The sequence below is a fragment of the Ammodytes marinus genome (genome assembly GCF_949987685.1).
Source record: "Ammodytes marinus genome assembly, chromosome: 8".
Taxonomy (NCBI): domain Eukaryota; kingdom Metazoa; phylum Chordata; class Actinopteri; order Uranoscopiformes; family Ammodytidae; genus Ammodytes; species Ammodytes marinus.
In genome coordinates this window covers 22,826,039-22,842,393 of record NC_137212.1, presented here as the reverse complement: position 1 = coordinate 22,842,393, position 16,355 = coordinate 22,826,039, and the positions used below count along the sequence as shown (strand labels likewise).

At 40.2% G+C, this 16,355-nt stretch overlaps 2 protein-coding genes across 2 annotated transcripts in view; one reads left to right on the top strand and one right to left on the bottom strand.

Moving 5' to 3' along the window:
• Window positions 1-3,270: 3,270 nt before the first annotated feature.
• foxq2 (forkhead box Q2) lies at window positions 3,271-4,812 on the bottom strand (the record flags this gene model as incomplete). Its single annotated transcript, XM_080032844.1, has 2 exons — window positions 3,271-3,645; window positions 4,336-4,812. The coding sequence occupies 2 exons, from the start codon at window positions 4,810-4,812 to the stop codon at window positions 3,271-3,273; spliced, it is 852 nt and encodes a 283-aa protein (XP_079888970.1).
• Window positions 4,813-8,813: 4,001 nt separating this feature from the next.
• pias4a (protein inhibitor of activated STAT, 4a) overlaps window positions 8,814-16,355 on the top strand; it is a 16,828-nt gene continuing 9,286 nt past the window's right edge. Inside the window, exons 1-5 of the mRNA XM_080032972.1 lie at window positions 8,814-8,854; window positions 12,166-12,547; window positions 12,692-12,776; window positions 12,895-12,936; window positions 13,233-13,323. Of these exons, the coding sequence (XP_079889098.1) occupies window positions 8,828-8,854; window positions 12,166-12,547; window positions 12,692-12,776; window positions 12,895-12,936; window positions 13,233-13,323 (627 nt within the window). The 5' untranslated portion in view covers window positions 8,814-8,827. The remainder of the gene's footprint in view (window positions 8,855-12,165; window positions 12,548-12,691; window positions 12,777-12,894; window positions 12,937-13,232; window positions 13,324-16,355) is intronic.

Here is a 16,355-nt window from a genome sequence, read left to right as displayed (position 1 = left end):
CAATAAAACATTGCTTCAAAGATGGCAACGGTGCACTAGGAGGCAAATTATTGTTAACAGTAATCTGCAGAATAGCGCCTCGCATTCTGATCGATTGACTATTATGGAGCCTTTGAAGCCGAGGTAACGCCAGGCTATTGTTCAACGGCGGGACACAACCAGAAAATAGCAGCTGGTTTTGGTTTAACTATAGCGCTTCCTAAGCCTTAAATACTACTTACTTCTATGCAATCATGCTTTCTAATAGACGTGCAATTTGGACTCCTCTAGGCTTTGGGCCCATTGAGAGTTTTTTTGTTCACACATTCAGTTGCAGCACCATAAAGGTATAGGCTACATTTACGAGAAAAAAAGGCACTTATTTAAGTTTGAAAGTTCAAACGAGCAGTACATATTTGAGGGAAAAATCAACTTGGTCTTCCGATAATTAGGCTACTTTAGACCGCTTACTTCATATATTTTTTTTTTTTTTTAAAGAATTGCCCTCATGCTCCCATTCATGCTATCTTTGTCATGTTTTATTATTATCTTAATGTTTATAATTATTTTGAATACTAATTTACAGAATACAGTATTATTTTGTTTAATTATTTATCACAACAAGCCCATTATAGTGCATTCTACTAAACTAAACCAATGGACAAGAAATTAGTGCTGCACATAAAAACATCCTGATTTGTACTGAACTGCTCTTTTTAGCTTTTGTTTTATATTTTTGTCTTATTTTTTTACTGTTCAAAAATAGCAGTTTAGCCCCTTTAGACTGTCAGTAATTCAGAGCTTTGAATGCCTAACTTACTATCCTTCGGTCTGAAGTCATGTTTACATATCAGCCTAAAACCTCAGACCTCATATCAGTTTAACCGTGTGATTTGTGTTCAAATCGTGACATGTAAACACAAAGAAGCTTTGTAATTGCATTTCTTCACAAATAGTAGGATATTTCTGTAAGGGAACCACAGCAATAAAACGTTAGGCTATCATACAACATTTCTATCTCAAGTTATTTGTATAAAAAGCAGTGCCACTGAGGGAATTTCCAAGTAAAGAGTCATGAAGACACAGGCATACATGCTATACTGTTTAGATAAAGTAGGCAAATCTTTTACATTTGTCCCTGTGTGTCTCTTTGATCTATTTGCAAATACAGGTTAGGGCATCATCCTATGTTGTGTAAACTGTTATGTTAAGTCAATAGTCGAATCAATGAGATACATGTAAGCTAAGGGGGAATCAGCTTTGGAATGCTGCTGCACATACAGTATATTGTATTAAAACACGGCCATAATGTGTCATCACGCTCTCAGCACGACTGATCTACTTACCTCACTCTCTGCTAATCAGGGGCAAATCTTTGTGCCTTAATCTACGGCCCCCTACACCCTTCCGCCCATCCCATTAGATTAACCTAATGACATGCATGACCTCAATCTCATTAATTAATTATAATTTTGTTCCGAATTTGTTGAACATACGTGGTGTTATTAACAGTACTGTGGTAATGTGTTATTCCAGTTTTATACAAAAAAGCCATACAATACAACATCACAAAAAATTGTTCATACCTCACACTAGGTGTTGTTATTCAGACAGAGTGTACAAACAGTGTCTAGAAGGGTTGTATAGGAGTTGTATGTGTGTGGTATTTTAAACCATTGCATGTGGATGTGTTTGTATGCCTCAGTGTGTGTGTGTGTGTGTGTGTGTGTGTCTGTGTCTGTGTGTGTGTGTCTGTGTGTGCCTGTGTGTGTACAGCAAACATATGCAACCAAATTAAAGCCTTAAAGCCGGTGAATTGAAGAGGATTTGATGCAGAGAGCAATTCATGGGAATTAAGCAAATTAGGTCTCCAATTAGCTGCTGAAATTGAATAGGAAGATTTGGTGAACAAAAATTAATTAGATGGATTGGTCATTGTTCTAATGAGCATGGCCAGAAAATAACTGTTGTGAACAACACATGCTCTCTCTCTCTCTCTCTCTCTCTCTCTCTCTTAACTTTTATCCCTCTGACATATTATTGTCTGGTTAGATTCTAATTCCATGTCAAATATTGCCTTATTCAATATTCAATAATTTGCAAATAAGAAGCCCACATGAGCGGAGACAAACAAACTTCAGAAAAGTCAATGTATGACCTAATCCTCTTAGGCTGGAGCACGGTGGATGTAAATGCCAACCTTTGCAAGCCAGAGAGGAATTTCATTATTGATGGGAGAGTCCGACAGGTAAAAAATAAATTGACTTGATTCTTATTATGGCAATATTTTAGAGTTTGGGGTTATCCTTTTTGTAACTGAACTGTGCCTGCTTTAGAGTTGGCTTCAGTCGTTCTTCTTAGGATGTCCCTTTAAGATATGCGACTCACACACATTCAGTAGATCTTGACAATGAGCTATTGTGTATATGAGTCAGTTTTGACGGGGAATTGGTGGTATGTTTCTGCCCTGCCCTTTTTCTTCTTCCTAACAAGTCCCTTAAAAAGCCCTCCCACCTCTTTCCAATAAATCAACATCCACTCCCCCCCCCCTCCCTCTCTCCCTGCCTCCTTCCCTTTCCTCTTGCTCCCTTCATCCCTGACCTCCCGTGGTTCCCCCCTCTTTATGCAGCAGCGGCTACGGATTACACTGTGTGATAAGCCTCCCATTTCTTAAAACTATTTGGGATTGCGCAGATTATCTGGACTCATATCCTTGGGAGTCGGCTTTGGAAAGCCCCGATTTTAGTCTCTTAAGACAGAAGATTTTGCATCCCGACAGCTTTGACTAATTAGCATCTAACGCCGGGTGGTACTTCAGCATTGGGCTCACTTTTTAGTATCTGCATGCACAGACAGACAGACAGACAGACAGACAGACACACACACACACACACACACACACACACACACACACACACACACACACACACACACACACACACACACACGCGCACACACACATGCACACACACATGCACACACACAACACAACTGAGGCAGCAGCTGATGATTAAAAACATCACAAGGTGTTGAATTCAGTATGATTTAATGATATTCTAACAAAACATTGAGTTTTTGTTATTCTAAAAGCACTCAGAATACAAATGAAAGAAGTGCAGTAGGTTCATAAGATATCCATTTTATTTGATAATTGAACCCCTTTTGCCTTCAGTATTTAGAATATCATTTTGTAACATTGTCCAAGTCCACTTTGATTTTAACATCAGCTAACGACATAATTTATTAGCAGATAAAACAGTAGCGCTTCCAAATCTAATCTTTTTTTTCTTGTCAGGGTACAGAGGTGCGCAGGCCTAAGTGGAGCCCCACTTGAGGATGCACACTGGACCATGGCCAATAGAGTCTGGTTGCCAAGTAGGACGGAGGCAGTGGCTGGCTTTGAGGACAGCACCAACAGCTTGTCCTGTGTGTGCGGGCGAGGACAGGGTGGTAGGGGGAGCTCAGGGAGGTGAGGGGGAGCTGTCCTGCCACCCTGCGTACCCTGCGCCGCGCCCTCCGGCATTGGTAGTCCCCGTTCGAAAAGTCCTGGTAGTTGGATTGATGAATGGCCCAGAAGTGGCCTTTACCGTTGTCACTGCGGCCTGCTTTGATGAAACAATCGTTCAGGGACAGGTTGTGGCGTACGCTGTTCCTCCAGTTTTTATCCTGTGGGAGCAAGTGTGGAAAAAGAACATGCTTAAAACCTGAAAGCTAATTAAGAGTCCAACAATGGGAGTGCCCTGTTGTCTAAAATAAACAAAGGTTGGCTGTTAAGTATCACTCATCCTCCTCAGGGTGTCACCTTGTCCCGTTGTTGGCAGGATGCGTGATGGCGTGTCAAGACGGCGTATGATCGCAATAAGACACGACACCCTCAGTTACCTTTTTAGCACGTCATACCAGTGATCAACGATAATCCACAAAGACTTTGTTCAATCTGTTGTTGCACCTGGTACAGGCATGGGTTGGTTTGCGACCTAGCAAACGGATTACCTTATTTGCGATTTCGCCAACAAGAAGATCATCTAGTGTCCTTACACGCACCTAATTGCCTAACCACTTAGACAGATTACCTGTGCCAACATGTAGGCAGCTTCCCCTGGCGAAAATGGCCGACACGTATTTTTTTTTGCGACCGAATGAAACAATGTGTTTGTCTTTGCTCCCTTACCGGTAGCTGGGGTGAATTAACAAAGTAATGCAACATGATTCATTGGCAATTATTCCCAATTTGACTCTCTGAATTCATTCACAACTACAACAACTTTTTCACAATGCCATACATGTTGATATCTGCCTGCTAGGTAAATACTGTAGAGAAAACGGGACAACCCAAGGAAACTGACGGTAACATACCTTACTCTTGAAGTAAGGGTACTGGTCCATGATCCACTGGTAGATGTCACACAGCAGCAGTTGTTTCTGCTCTGACGCCAGGATTGCCTTGGAGATGAGGGCAATGTACGACTGGTTGGGTTTTTCCGCAGAATTCTCTGGACCGCTGCCGGGAGAAGTGTTGGTGGTGGTCAGTTCCTCCTCCCCCTCCTCGTGTTGCTCTTCATCCCCCTCCTCTTCTTCGACTTTCCTTTCTTCTGTCTTTCCCTGTGTCCTCTGTAGTGGCTTCTCCTGTGTCTCAGAGCGAATCCCCACCTCTTCGGCTTTAGGATCCTGACGATTTAACATGTCGTCCGCTGTCTGCTCTGCCCTTCGACTTCCTGTTGCTTCTTCTTTGGAACTTTTGACTCCTTTATTGAACAGAAGATAGTCAATAGTGAAGCTCATTCCCAGCCTTTCCCTGCCGCCGGTGCGGCTGCTTCTGTCCTCCATTGTCATCTCTGAATTAAGATCTCTCACACTCATTTCAGAGGTTTTATTGGTTCCAAACTGGCTGCGGAATAAGTATCAGGTGAAAAATTGGAAAGTCTCTTTCCCAGGAGTCTTCTCACAATTTTGTATTTGAATTTCTCAGCATGGCTATTTCCTCTTAAAATACAGGACCCTACCTAAACCGAGCGTCTCAATGCTTCTTTCGCAGAAGACTTACTGTTGACCAGATCACAGATAAAGATGAGCCTCTCAACTGTTGTTAACCTAAACGCGCTCACGAGTGACACAATCTTAACCCGTGGAAATGACGTCAGCCCATAAGACTAAATACGGCTACTCCGTTAAGCAACAATTTAAAATTAAACGTGTACGCCTCTCTGTAAAACCCTCAGCGAACAAAATTACTTTTCTATATCCGTCAGCCTTTTTGACCCTGAAACAAAGAGTTGTGCCACACGGCCGTGGCGATGACTCTATTTATATGACTGTGATCTACCCCTCACAGAAAGGGGCAAAGAAGGCACAGCGGAGGTCCAAGTAGGGGGTCTCAATTGAGGCGGATTATTTTTATTAACCTAAGCAAATCTTTGTAATTACGGGAGATTAAACACTCAAGATTTAGTAAGACGTGGTGTGCAGAAGAGGGATGCTGCAGAATCCAAGGCCTTTTAGATACCAGTGTTATCCTGTTAAAGTTGTTTGTCTATGGGGGATGCTGTCCAAAGATTTACTTCGATTACCATAGAGCAGTAATTAATGAGTCAATGTTTTGACAAAACACATTCAGTTGAGTCTCAATTGTTTTTGTAAAGAACTGTGTACATATTGATATCCACATGGAAATAAACAGTAAATCGTATGACTATGAAATGTCTGATTAATTTATTCTCTATAGTTGACATAAACTATATCTTTTGTCATCTCCTGGGACTTTGATTTCAATTTTTGCCAAAAAGAGATTTACTTATTATGATTGTAAATGGTAAGGTTTTTCATATGCAAAAAAGGATTTGTGACAGTTTTTTGTTTTGGAATGCCCCTGCACTACTATTTTGTTTATTATTTTAAATGTATTCTTAAACTGTGTAATAATAACATTTGTACTGGCAAATGATGGTTTACTTTTCATAAGGTATGTTTTCCTGAGTTTGCTGACATTACAGTCTGTTTTGAAGAAAATACAATATACTGTATGTGTTTATGTTGTTTGTGTTAAAATATGTTAAAACATCTACAAATCAGACTCTTGTGAATCAGTTATGTGTACAAAAACTGTGGATTTATCTTTACAATCAGTTTATATGACCGGCATCGAAATTAAGAAAAATTGTACTGTGAACTGAGTTTTTACAATGAAGAAAATCCAAGTGTCCCAGGGTTTTTTACCAATAAGGTTTACTAAAGCCCCTAAATACATCTTCAAACTAGGGCCCGACCGATATGGATTTTTGGGTGCCGATGCCGATTACTTTCTGAGAAAAATTACGATAACGATTAAATCGGCCGATAATTTTTTTTTAATCCCATAAATATATATTGAAAAATGTTACTTTTTTGAACCCTTAAATATATATAAATACTTGTTACTGTCAATAGGTGTACAGGAACTTTTTATTTATTTAAATATGCATTATCTAAAAAGAAAAAAGTGTTACAAATATGTCTAAAGTGACATGACGCATTTTTAAACTCAGAATATTAAGCATTTTATGTAACTGCACCCAACCCTCTGGAACTCCCTCCCTCCAAACATCAGCATCTCAGATTAAATAAACTCATTCAAAAGTCAACTCAAAACTCACCTCTTTAAGAATGCATAATTACACCGGACTCCACTCCAAACCTTATCTTTAATTTGTCTATATTTTGTTTTCTTTTTCTATAAGTATGATTTTCTATACGTTTAATGTAAAGTGTCTTTGAATGACCTCAAATAAAGCACTATATAAATTCTATATATTAACTATAGTAATATCAACTACTATTAACAGTCAAGAGATGACCAATGACTCTGCTATTGGTGTCAGGGGGAACTGTCAAGTGTGAATTAATCTAATGTATTACAACACACCTGCTGCTGCTGTTAATATGCTATAAGGCTACCTCCGGGGTAGCAATGCATCTCACTCAACATGATTGCTGAAAAAATAATAATAATAATCGGCGGCCATTTTGCTGATTGCCAATTTTCGGAGATGTGCTATAATCGGCCGATTAAATCGGCCGGACGATATATCGGTCGGGCCCTACTTAAAACGTAATGTTATTTTAACACTTCAATTCATGTGTTTCCATAAATTGTCTGTTATTCCCCCATAAGTTCAAAGTATCAAAATCATATAATACATTAAAAATAATCAACATCACTTTGCATACATATTTTATATCTGCTTCAACGAAGCTGTGTCACTCTTTCAGTGTGTGAATGTTTAAATCCAAGATGTCGTTTACACGGTTGCGTTGCAGTGTTACATTAGACGATTTTTTTAAATTATTATTTATTCTAATGTTTTATGTCTTGAAATTGAGATCTACTTGTAAGATTGTTTATGTGTATATGTTTTTATAAAATGATCCCACAAAATAAGATATAAATATTAGCCTACACCATTGTAACACAGCTGTCACACCATTAGTCCAGATAACAGTAATAGCACAGTAACCGCATGGCTTTGTCCTGTCAGTGTTAGAGAGGGAATGATTAAATGACAGTCAGGTAAAGTCATGGACCATATTGCCCTCTTCTGTTTAAACAGTAGAACAATACATACACAGCTCAAAAAGGTTCATTCATACACAGCATACATCAATGCTTTTCATTACATTTAAAAATATATATATTTGTATTATTACTTGCAATCAGCTTGTATTGTATGTTCTATAAATACATTAAAAAAACATAGAATTAAAAAAAAAGTAAAATAATAATAGCCTAATAGACTATAACATAACACGCTGTAATTTGGGTCACATTTAAAAACTAAATTTAGACAGCTCGATGAAAATAACTGAGTCCTAGCCTATATAGGCTATAGGCTATATATATATATTTATTTGTTTTGTTCTTTAAATTATAATACTAGATAGCCTTTTATGTCAAGCAGCAAAGTCAGCTGTCCTTTTGAATACACATTGTTGTTATATTGACGTTTATCATCCAAAGTAAAGCCAAAACAAAACACACCGTGTTATTACATGATACTGCAATTCCCTCAATTGATTTGTGTGTGTGTGTGTGTGTGTGTGTGTGTGTGTGTGTGTGTGTGTGTGTGTGTGTGTGTGTGAGTGAGTGAGTGAGTGAGTGTGGCCGTGTGTGCGCGTGCGTGTGTGTGTGTGTGTGTTTCCGTGAGGCTATTCTTTGCCACATATGAGGAACTTCTGGAAAAGCAGGACTGGATCACAAAAAGGAGTATACATTTTCCCTCAATCCACCTAGTTCCATTTAGCTAAAAGTGTGACACAAATTGGCATTTGTGTTTTAGACAGGGTAGGACTTGTCTGTGCTATATGACGTCTGAGTGTATTTCGTAAATGTTTCATTACATTTCAATTATGGACGTACCTTAGACAAAGCATTAGGTCCACATCTCACTGCTGAACATAAAACCTGAAATGGAATATTTTGCTCGGACGGGAGTTGAACACACCATGCGACCCGGTCCACTTGACACCCCATGCTTTGCCTCCACGTTGAATTTAAATAGTTTTTAAGACACACGTCCACAATAACTCGATAACATTAAACGGAAACATCATGGTCATCAAAAAATTTGACAGGTGATATAATTAATGGACACTGAGGCCTATTGTTGAAATGAGACCTGTCTCTTAGTATTTAAAAATAAGTTGCACTGTAACTTTAAAACACGACAGTCCCGCCTATTTTGTATGTAGCGCTCGGGGCGCTGTTTCAAACCTAGCTGTGATTGGCTGAGAGGACCCGTCTGTCAAAGCAGCCTCCGCGTTTCATTGGTGAAGGACTAGCCATCGTCTCTGGCTCTCGCGGTACTGCTGCACGAAAATGGCGGCCGAACTGGTGGAAGCGATGGTAAGTAGAGCTTGGTTAGCTTTGGTTTGATGGAAGAGGGGTGCGGGAGTGAGGGTTTAAACAAAACCCGGTCTTGGTGAAACTGTGTGCTATGAATCAATCTAATCAGGATTGTTTACTCTTTGAAATGTGGCGTCTTACATTCAAGATGAAACGAACTAGCTTGTGTTGCTAACGTAGCTAGCATGCTAGGTAATGTTAACCAGGCAAGTGCGTTGGTTGAGCTAGCATCACGCTGGCTCCAAAGGAAGGCACTGAAAATGAATGATGTGACCATAAAAACACTACTGTTTTCTGCTAGCCTACTTCCCTTCGCGGTACTATTTGACGGAGTTGGCTTACGATAATATCTGAGTGTGTCTAACCAGTTAGTTTTTAGAGCTGTGCACCTGTCAAAATGACCAGTTGCCATGATTGAATGCCGACAGCCCAGTCTGTCGAGGAGCTAGTCAACCAGTTGTATTGATAATTTTCACATGAGAACGAAGAAAATCTCAACTTTACTGACTTAATCGTTGCATTTTTAATGCAGAGGCCTTCCACCATCAGCCCAATTGACATTCGCGTTATTGTTAACATTTAATCTGAACACAAAGCAGTTGTACCACTAATGTCCAACACAAGAATCGTGTTTCCAACGAGATAATTCCATGTTTTGCTCTACAGTGTAGTTTGCAGTTTACTTTATATGTTGTTGCTTCTGCCTGGTAAACATCCTCATGCTGGATGGGTTTCGCTTGCCCTGAGAGTACCAATTCCACATTTTTGGAGTATTATTATGCTAGCTTTATGTAGCTAATAATCATGTGAGGCCTTTAGGGCGAGTACATTTGGACTTTTGGGACATTAAAGGGACACTGTGTAACATTTTAAGTAATTTATTATCTAAAATCAATATCCTCATTGATAAATATATCCTCATTGTTGGTGTAAAATCACCTCTGCCAATAATCTGAATTATCCTCCTGAGCGGAGAATTACAAATATTAATATACATTTTGTACATTGAGAGGGTAAGTCGTATGGAGGAATCCATGTTTTTGGAATGTCATCAGGTGCATTGTTTAGAATTTAGAATTGTTCTTGTCCTTGAAGGCCACTGTAGCTTCTGTTATTATTCAAAAGGGGTGGGGTTACCCAGGGAGCATTGCATTCTAGAACTTTGTAGAACTTTCTTGATGTTATATTACACAGTGCCCCTTTAAACGTTTAATGAGCATTCATTTGCGGTGATGATGAAAAAGTCAGAGAGATTGTTTTGTTTGTCTTCCGCTTCACAAGTGTAGCTGTCACTGCTAGGTACGAATTCACCTGTAAAACATCAACAGTGGATGCAAGTGATTCTTAACAGTAAATCTTCGGCATTTATTAGTAAACATGCTGCTATACTGTAATTCATTTAGTTGCATTTTGCAGAAGTTGGATATTATTTCAATTGAATGTGATTCAAGAAGATTTGGATATAGATGTAAACATTGCAGCTGCAAACTATATCCAAACATCTCTTAAAATACATTAAAAAAAGATCAAAGTAACAGCTTTCCACATACAGTTCTGTGCAGAAGTAATAGGCAGGTGTGAAAAAATGCTGAAACTAAGAATGCTTCCAAAAACAGAAGTTTTAATAGTTTATTTTTATAAATGAAGAAAATGCAGTGCATGGACAGAAGAGAGATCTAAATCCAGCAGTGCCATCAGCTCAGAACTGACAGAAACCAGTGTGACCCAGGTACGTCCATCTACCATTCTCAGCATTGAGGACACCATTAATCCTGACCAAATCTCAAACTCCATTTGCAGAAATTCAGCCCCAAACCTGCAAGGAACCCACCATGCTTCACTGTTGCCTGCAGTCAGTCATTATTGTACCGCTCTCCAGCCCTATTGGCGAACAACTGCCTTCTGCTACAGCCAAATATTTCATCAGTCCAGAAGCACAGCTGCTGTTTTACTGTACCCCAGTTCCTATGTTGTTGTGCATAGTTGAGTCGCTTGGCCTTAGCCTTGTTTCTATGTCGGAGGTATGGCTTTCTCTCTTCTATGAAGAACACTTCTGGCCAGACTTGTAGTAGCTGGGTGCACCTTGGCCCCACTGGTTTCTGCCAGTTCTGAGCTGATGGCACTGTTAGACATCTTCCGATTTCGAAAGGGAAATAAACTTGAAGATTTTTTTTTATCTGCTGCACTAAGTTTCCTTGGCTGACCACTGCGTCTACGATCCTCAACATTGCCTGTTTCTTTGTGCTGTATCAAAAATGCAGCACATCGTGAAACCCCAGTATGCTTTGAAATATTTTACAATTTATAATATTTTTCTGGGAGAGACCTTGCTTTTCCAGTATACCTACCTTGTTCACCAACTAAAAATAAACTATTATTATTTATATTTTTGGAAGCATCCTTAGTTTACAGCTTTTTTTCACACATGCCTACTAATTTGCAAAGCACTATATGTTTTGCTTGTGTATTTACACCTTTTATGATTCCTATTCACAGTCCAAGGTGTTGAAGTGTTTTGATCTGTTTGCCTAGCCCAGTGGTTCAGAACCTGCTATTTATTTATTTATTTATCTGTACAAAACCACTGTATGAGTTTCTGCCATGAGCATTCTGCATACAATCACCTTATTATCAAATTAGATGTTCGATTATAACATTAGCTGAGATAACTTCTGCAGCAACTTAAAAAAAAATTGAAGTTCAGTTTATTAGCTCAATTTGTAACATTTAAACATTTGATTAACTGAGGTTTGTATTTTATTCAAAACATCTTTAAACTGTAAACATAGTTAAGGTGGTGTTTTTTTAATTATTTTTGGCCTATATGCCTTCTGTGATGCGATAACCTATAATTCATTAATGTTATTATTAGTCTACTTGCTTGATTTCTTTTTAAATAGCAGACACGACACATGTGGACGTTTATTTACTGCAAATCGTGGCCTTTCGCACAGTTATGACCATACACAAGCACACATCGCGCTTGCTAGCAACTCACGCCCCACCATTTGAGAAGCACTGGCCTAGCCTCTTAAGAGACTCGTTGTTGTCCGTATGTTCGAGGAGGGTTGTCTTTTACTTAATATTGCGTGGTTTCCAATAACGATTTTTTTTCGTCTGTGAGAGCCTGAAATTCTTGTCAAATCAAAGATGTCGCTTGACATTTAAATCAAGAGCCGATCAATGTGCTTAAGCATGGGAACGGGCTCTCCTAAGAAGTCTGGATTGGTCATTTTCAGCCTTTCTCTCAGACTTCATTATCTGTGTATTGCGTTTCCTCATCACATTTGTCTCTTGTCCTCCCTCTGTAGAACATGGTCAAAAGTTTCCGGGTCTCCGACCTGCAGACGCTGCTGGCATCGATGGGTCGCAGCAAGAGTGGGCTGAAACAGGACCTGGTGGGGCGCGCTCTGAGGCTAGTGCAGACAGAGTACAACCCCGAGCTGCTGAAGAACGTCCGGCAGCTCTACGAGTCGCGCTTCCCCAAGACATCGGGCTGGCTGGCCGCCCGGCGCCCAGACAGCGTCCCCGTTGCCTACTCGTCCCTCAGCTCATCCCCCACCGCCACCTCTCAGGGCGCAGACTACCTCAACGGCATCTCCAAAGCCCTCCCCACACCCGCAGCAGAGGTCAAGCTGGTGCCACTGCCCTTCTACCAAACCTTGGAGACACTGTTGCCACCAACGGAGCTAAGTGAGTTGAAAAAAAAAAAAAAAAAAAAGTGTTGACGCTTCTGTATCATTGTTTGAATTAGTTAAATGCCCTTAACTAATTCATTCTAATCAATTACTTACTGTACTGTTTTTGTATTGTTCTCTCTCTTACACAAATGTGCAGTTGCCCAGAACAATGAAAAATTACAGGACAGTCAGTGCATATTTGAGTTAACACCAAGCCAAGCAGACCAGGTCAGAAATGCAAGGTAAGAAAAATCCAAGAAGGCTCTCTAGGTCTTGATTATTTTAATTGAATACATAAGCTTCATTTCCGTGATATGTTACTAATGGTCATTATAATTTCTTACCTTTTTACTCCTGTAGTGAGCTTCGTCCAGGGATGAGATCGATCCAAGTGGTTCTTAGGTAAATGACCGCTAATCCCACGGAATCATAATAGATGTATCAGAATCCTTTAGCCTGGAATGTGCTGGTTATGCCAGTGACTGTGAAATCTTGATTTTATTCACAGATGCACAAGTAAAAAAAAAATTAAAATAGTTTTCAGTCAAATATTCTGCATACTATTCTACACATCTACTTTTAAAATAAATTGAGTATAAGATTCATTTACCAGAACTGTCAGGTTGTGAAGTCCTCAAAAGACTTCACAAACTCATATTATTTGCTAACGCTTCTCCGTCATATCACTCTTGTTGCAGAATCTGTTACACAGACTCCATCGGTGCTCAGGAGGACCAATATCCTCCTAACGTCGCTGTCAAAGTCAACCAGTCCTACTGTCATGTGCCGGTGAGTTGATAACGCGCCCCACACACATCCTACCTCTACTGCGCGTCTACCTCGCGTCTGCGTCTGACTTTTGGTCACAGACTGTGAAATCAACGTAGAGCGAGCACACATCCAACCTCAGACGCACTGCTGAGGCGCGTCGGAGGCACGTCTGCAGCGCCGCTCCCCTTCACCTCAGGAGGCTCGCCTATTTTTTTCTGAGAGCAGCGCGTCTCTCTCGCGTCTCTGTGCTTTAACTGATAGAGAAATACTCTGCTGACAGTCATACCAGCAGCATTCACTCTAGTTACACGTTTACCCGGTGTGTTTATTTCAAAATAAAATATCCCTCAGTCGTATACGCAAATACTCCCTTTATTTCACGATGTAATTGTGCAATCAAAATCCGAGGGATTCAAAACCTAATTTTCAATTAGTTCTGGCATTTCATTTTTGGATAAATGACACATATAGAGATCCAATATAGTGAAGAAATAAAAAAGATCATGATGAGCGCAACAGTTTTCCGTTGCTCTATCTGTGTCTACGGCCTTCTTCTTCCCCGACCACACCCCCCTCTCTCTCTCCCGTATAAATCAGTAAAGTGATTTTTGAAATACTCTGCTGAGAGTCATATTGACTTCATACTGGCAGCTTTCGCTGTAGTTTCACCATTTCCTGGTGTGTCCCCGTCAAAATAAAACTTCCAACAAGCAGCAGCAGCTGCTGAGACGTTGCATGTGTGTCCGAGAAAAGTCCGAGAGAGGCAGCAGTAAGGTAAGGCGACGCGCTCCAGAGGTAGACGCAGGATGTGTGTGGGGCGCGTTAGTCACACCTTCACAGTACAAACATGACTAGATATGGGCTGCTCAGATCATTTGTTTGCAATTTTCAGTCAGCAGGTAACTGGTTTAGGAGCTACAGTGGTAGACTTACTGCCTGCTCACGACCATACTAGTGTCTTAAAGGTTCTGTAAGAGAAATGGTTCTTTTAGCTAACTTCCTGTCAGTGACTGCAGTTAGCAGTCCCCTCCCTCGTCCCCATGTCACCACATTAATGCACTGCGGTCTTCAAGCAGCGAGTTATCTAGCATCATCTCAGATCCGTAAGTGCGATAAAACATGATTTAAAAACCATCGAAACAGACATTGGGAAGGATTTTTACCTGCTCCGCCATTGTAGGCGCATAAACATTCTGTCCCATCTGTCGCTCTGCGTGTGCACCGGCAGTGAGACATGCCGGTTTGTGGCGTTCTCTCTTCTGATTGGATATCAGGTTGTGGGATCCCAGAAAAGTTTATTTGCCGATTACATGTGACTGAGAGATCGGAGTTTTGAAACGTGCACACTATATAAGTGATCACTGTATGAATATAGATTGATTTAACACGTATATTAACATAAATAAATCGCTTACTTCACCTTTAATGGTTGATAGTGATGGGTTAGGCAACTTAATGCAAGTGGACGTTGACTGAGGCAGGAAAATAGAATATGCATGAAGAAGGTGTGTCATGTCACGCAATATCTTTTTTAATATATGCGTTAATGTTAAACAATACAATAGTAAGAATAGCTAATAAAAGTGTTTTTCATACAAATCTTTTCCATCAGAAGTGATTTCTACTGTAAGTAGGTGCTACCAAGGAACTGAGTTGCAAATGAAATGGTACACTCTTACTATATTAATATTATATTATACTATACTTTATTTTAAAACATTTTATAATTGAACTCCATATATACTCTGGGTTCAATGCAACTTTTTTTCCCAACTGGCCCGCTTGGCCAATAGATCCGAGTTTTACTGGCCCCTTATATTATAGTATATTTTCACTAGCCCTGCAGACACCTTTTTTTCATCATTTAGTCAATAATTATAATACAGTATTGAAGTTCCCTTTAGATTTCTTAATGATATGAAATGTTGATATTGTGCACAATATCAACATTTCATATCATTAACTAATAAGAGATGAAGGTCTGATCAGTTTTTGTGGTGTGGTAGTGTTTATCACTTTCTCCATATGCATTAGGGATGTGAATGTGTCAAACCAATGACCGGTTTTCCACTTGCACTCAAGTCGAATTTAAAAATAGAAATCTGAAAATCAGGGTGTTATGCCGTTTTATTAATGGGAGATGTCACCGTGTATGCGAGTTCACGTCTGGCCGTGAGCGCGCTGCAGGAGTGTCACTTCTGCAAGGTGCGTGCATGAAGTAATCAGCTACACATAGGAGTGGGACCATGTTTTCACTGTTGATAAAAAACAGTGCAGTGCAAAAGATGCAGCATAATGTTAAACGCTCGTCTGAGGCTATGATGTTAAATCATCTAGAAACACACGATGCCTTCGCCCGAGCAAAGCAGCGTTTCACCGCGAGATCTCACCAGTGAGTGAGTGAGGTGAGCGAGCCGCCGCGCGGGGAATAATACTCTGTGGTTTGAGGCTCCAAATAATAACCGGGGGTAATTCTCCCCGTTAGCGATGTCGATGGGAGAGGCTTCCCTGTTTGTATGCAATCCGATTGTATGTCTCGAGCCTTTAAACACAGAGCCATGTCGGCAAACTGACTGCGCGATTCAAGGGACTGTACAGTGAGGAGTCCCTCCGTTAGTTTCTGTTTTCAACAATTAAAATCACCTCTAATCACGGACAGCGTTTAAATAAAGCATCTCATTTGTATTACCATTGGGGCTTTGATGCAAATACTGTAACATAACGGCGGCAGCTCTGCTGCTTAAAGGAAAAGCGCAGTTTTCACTTTATTTTCTGCACCTCAACCTCTGCTTTGGGAAGAAAAAAAGGGGCAAAGTAAGTCGATTGATTTGTCGACTTATGCCTCCACACGTCAACTCGCAGATAGTATTTCCCCACGGAGCGGATCGCACCGTAGTTCAGTTCGACTAGAAAGGCAAAAACAAACTGTGGGACTGCAGCGCCCTGGCATCATGTTTATAACGAATGTATTAAATATGCAAATTCGATCGGACCTGACTGGAAAGTATTACCCGACACAGTGGCGGGTGAAGTGACACAATTTACACGCC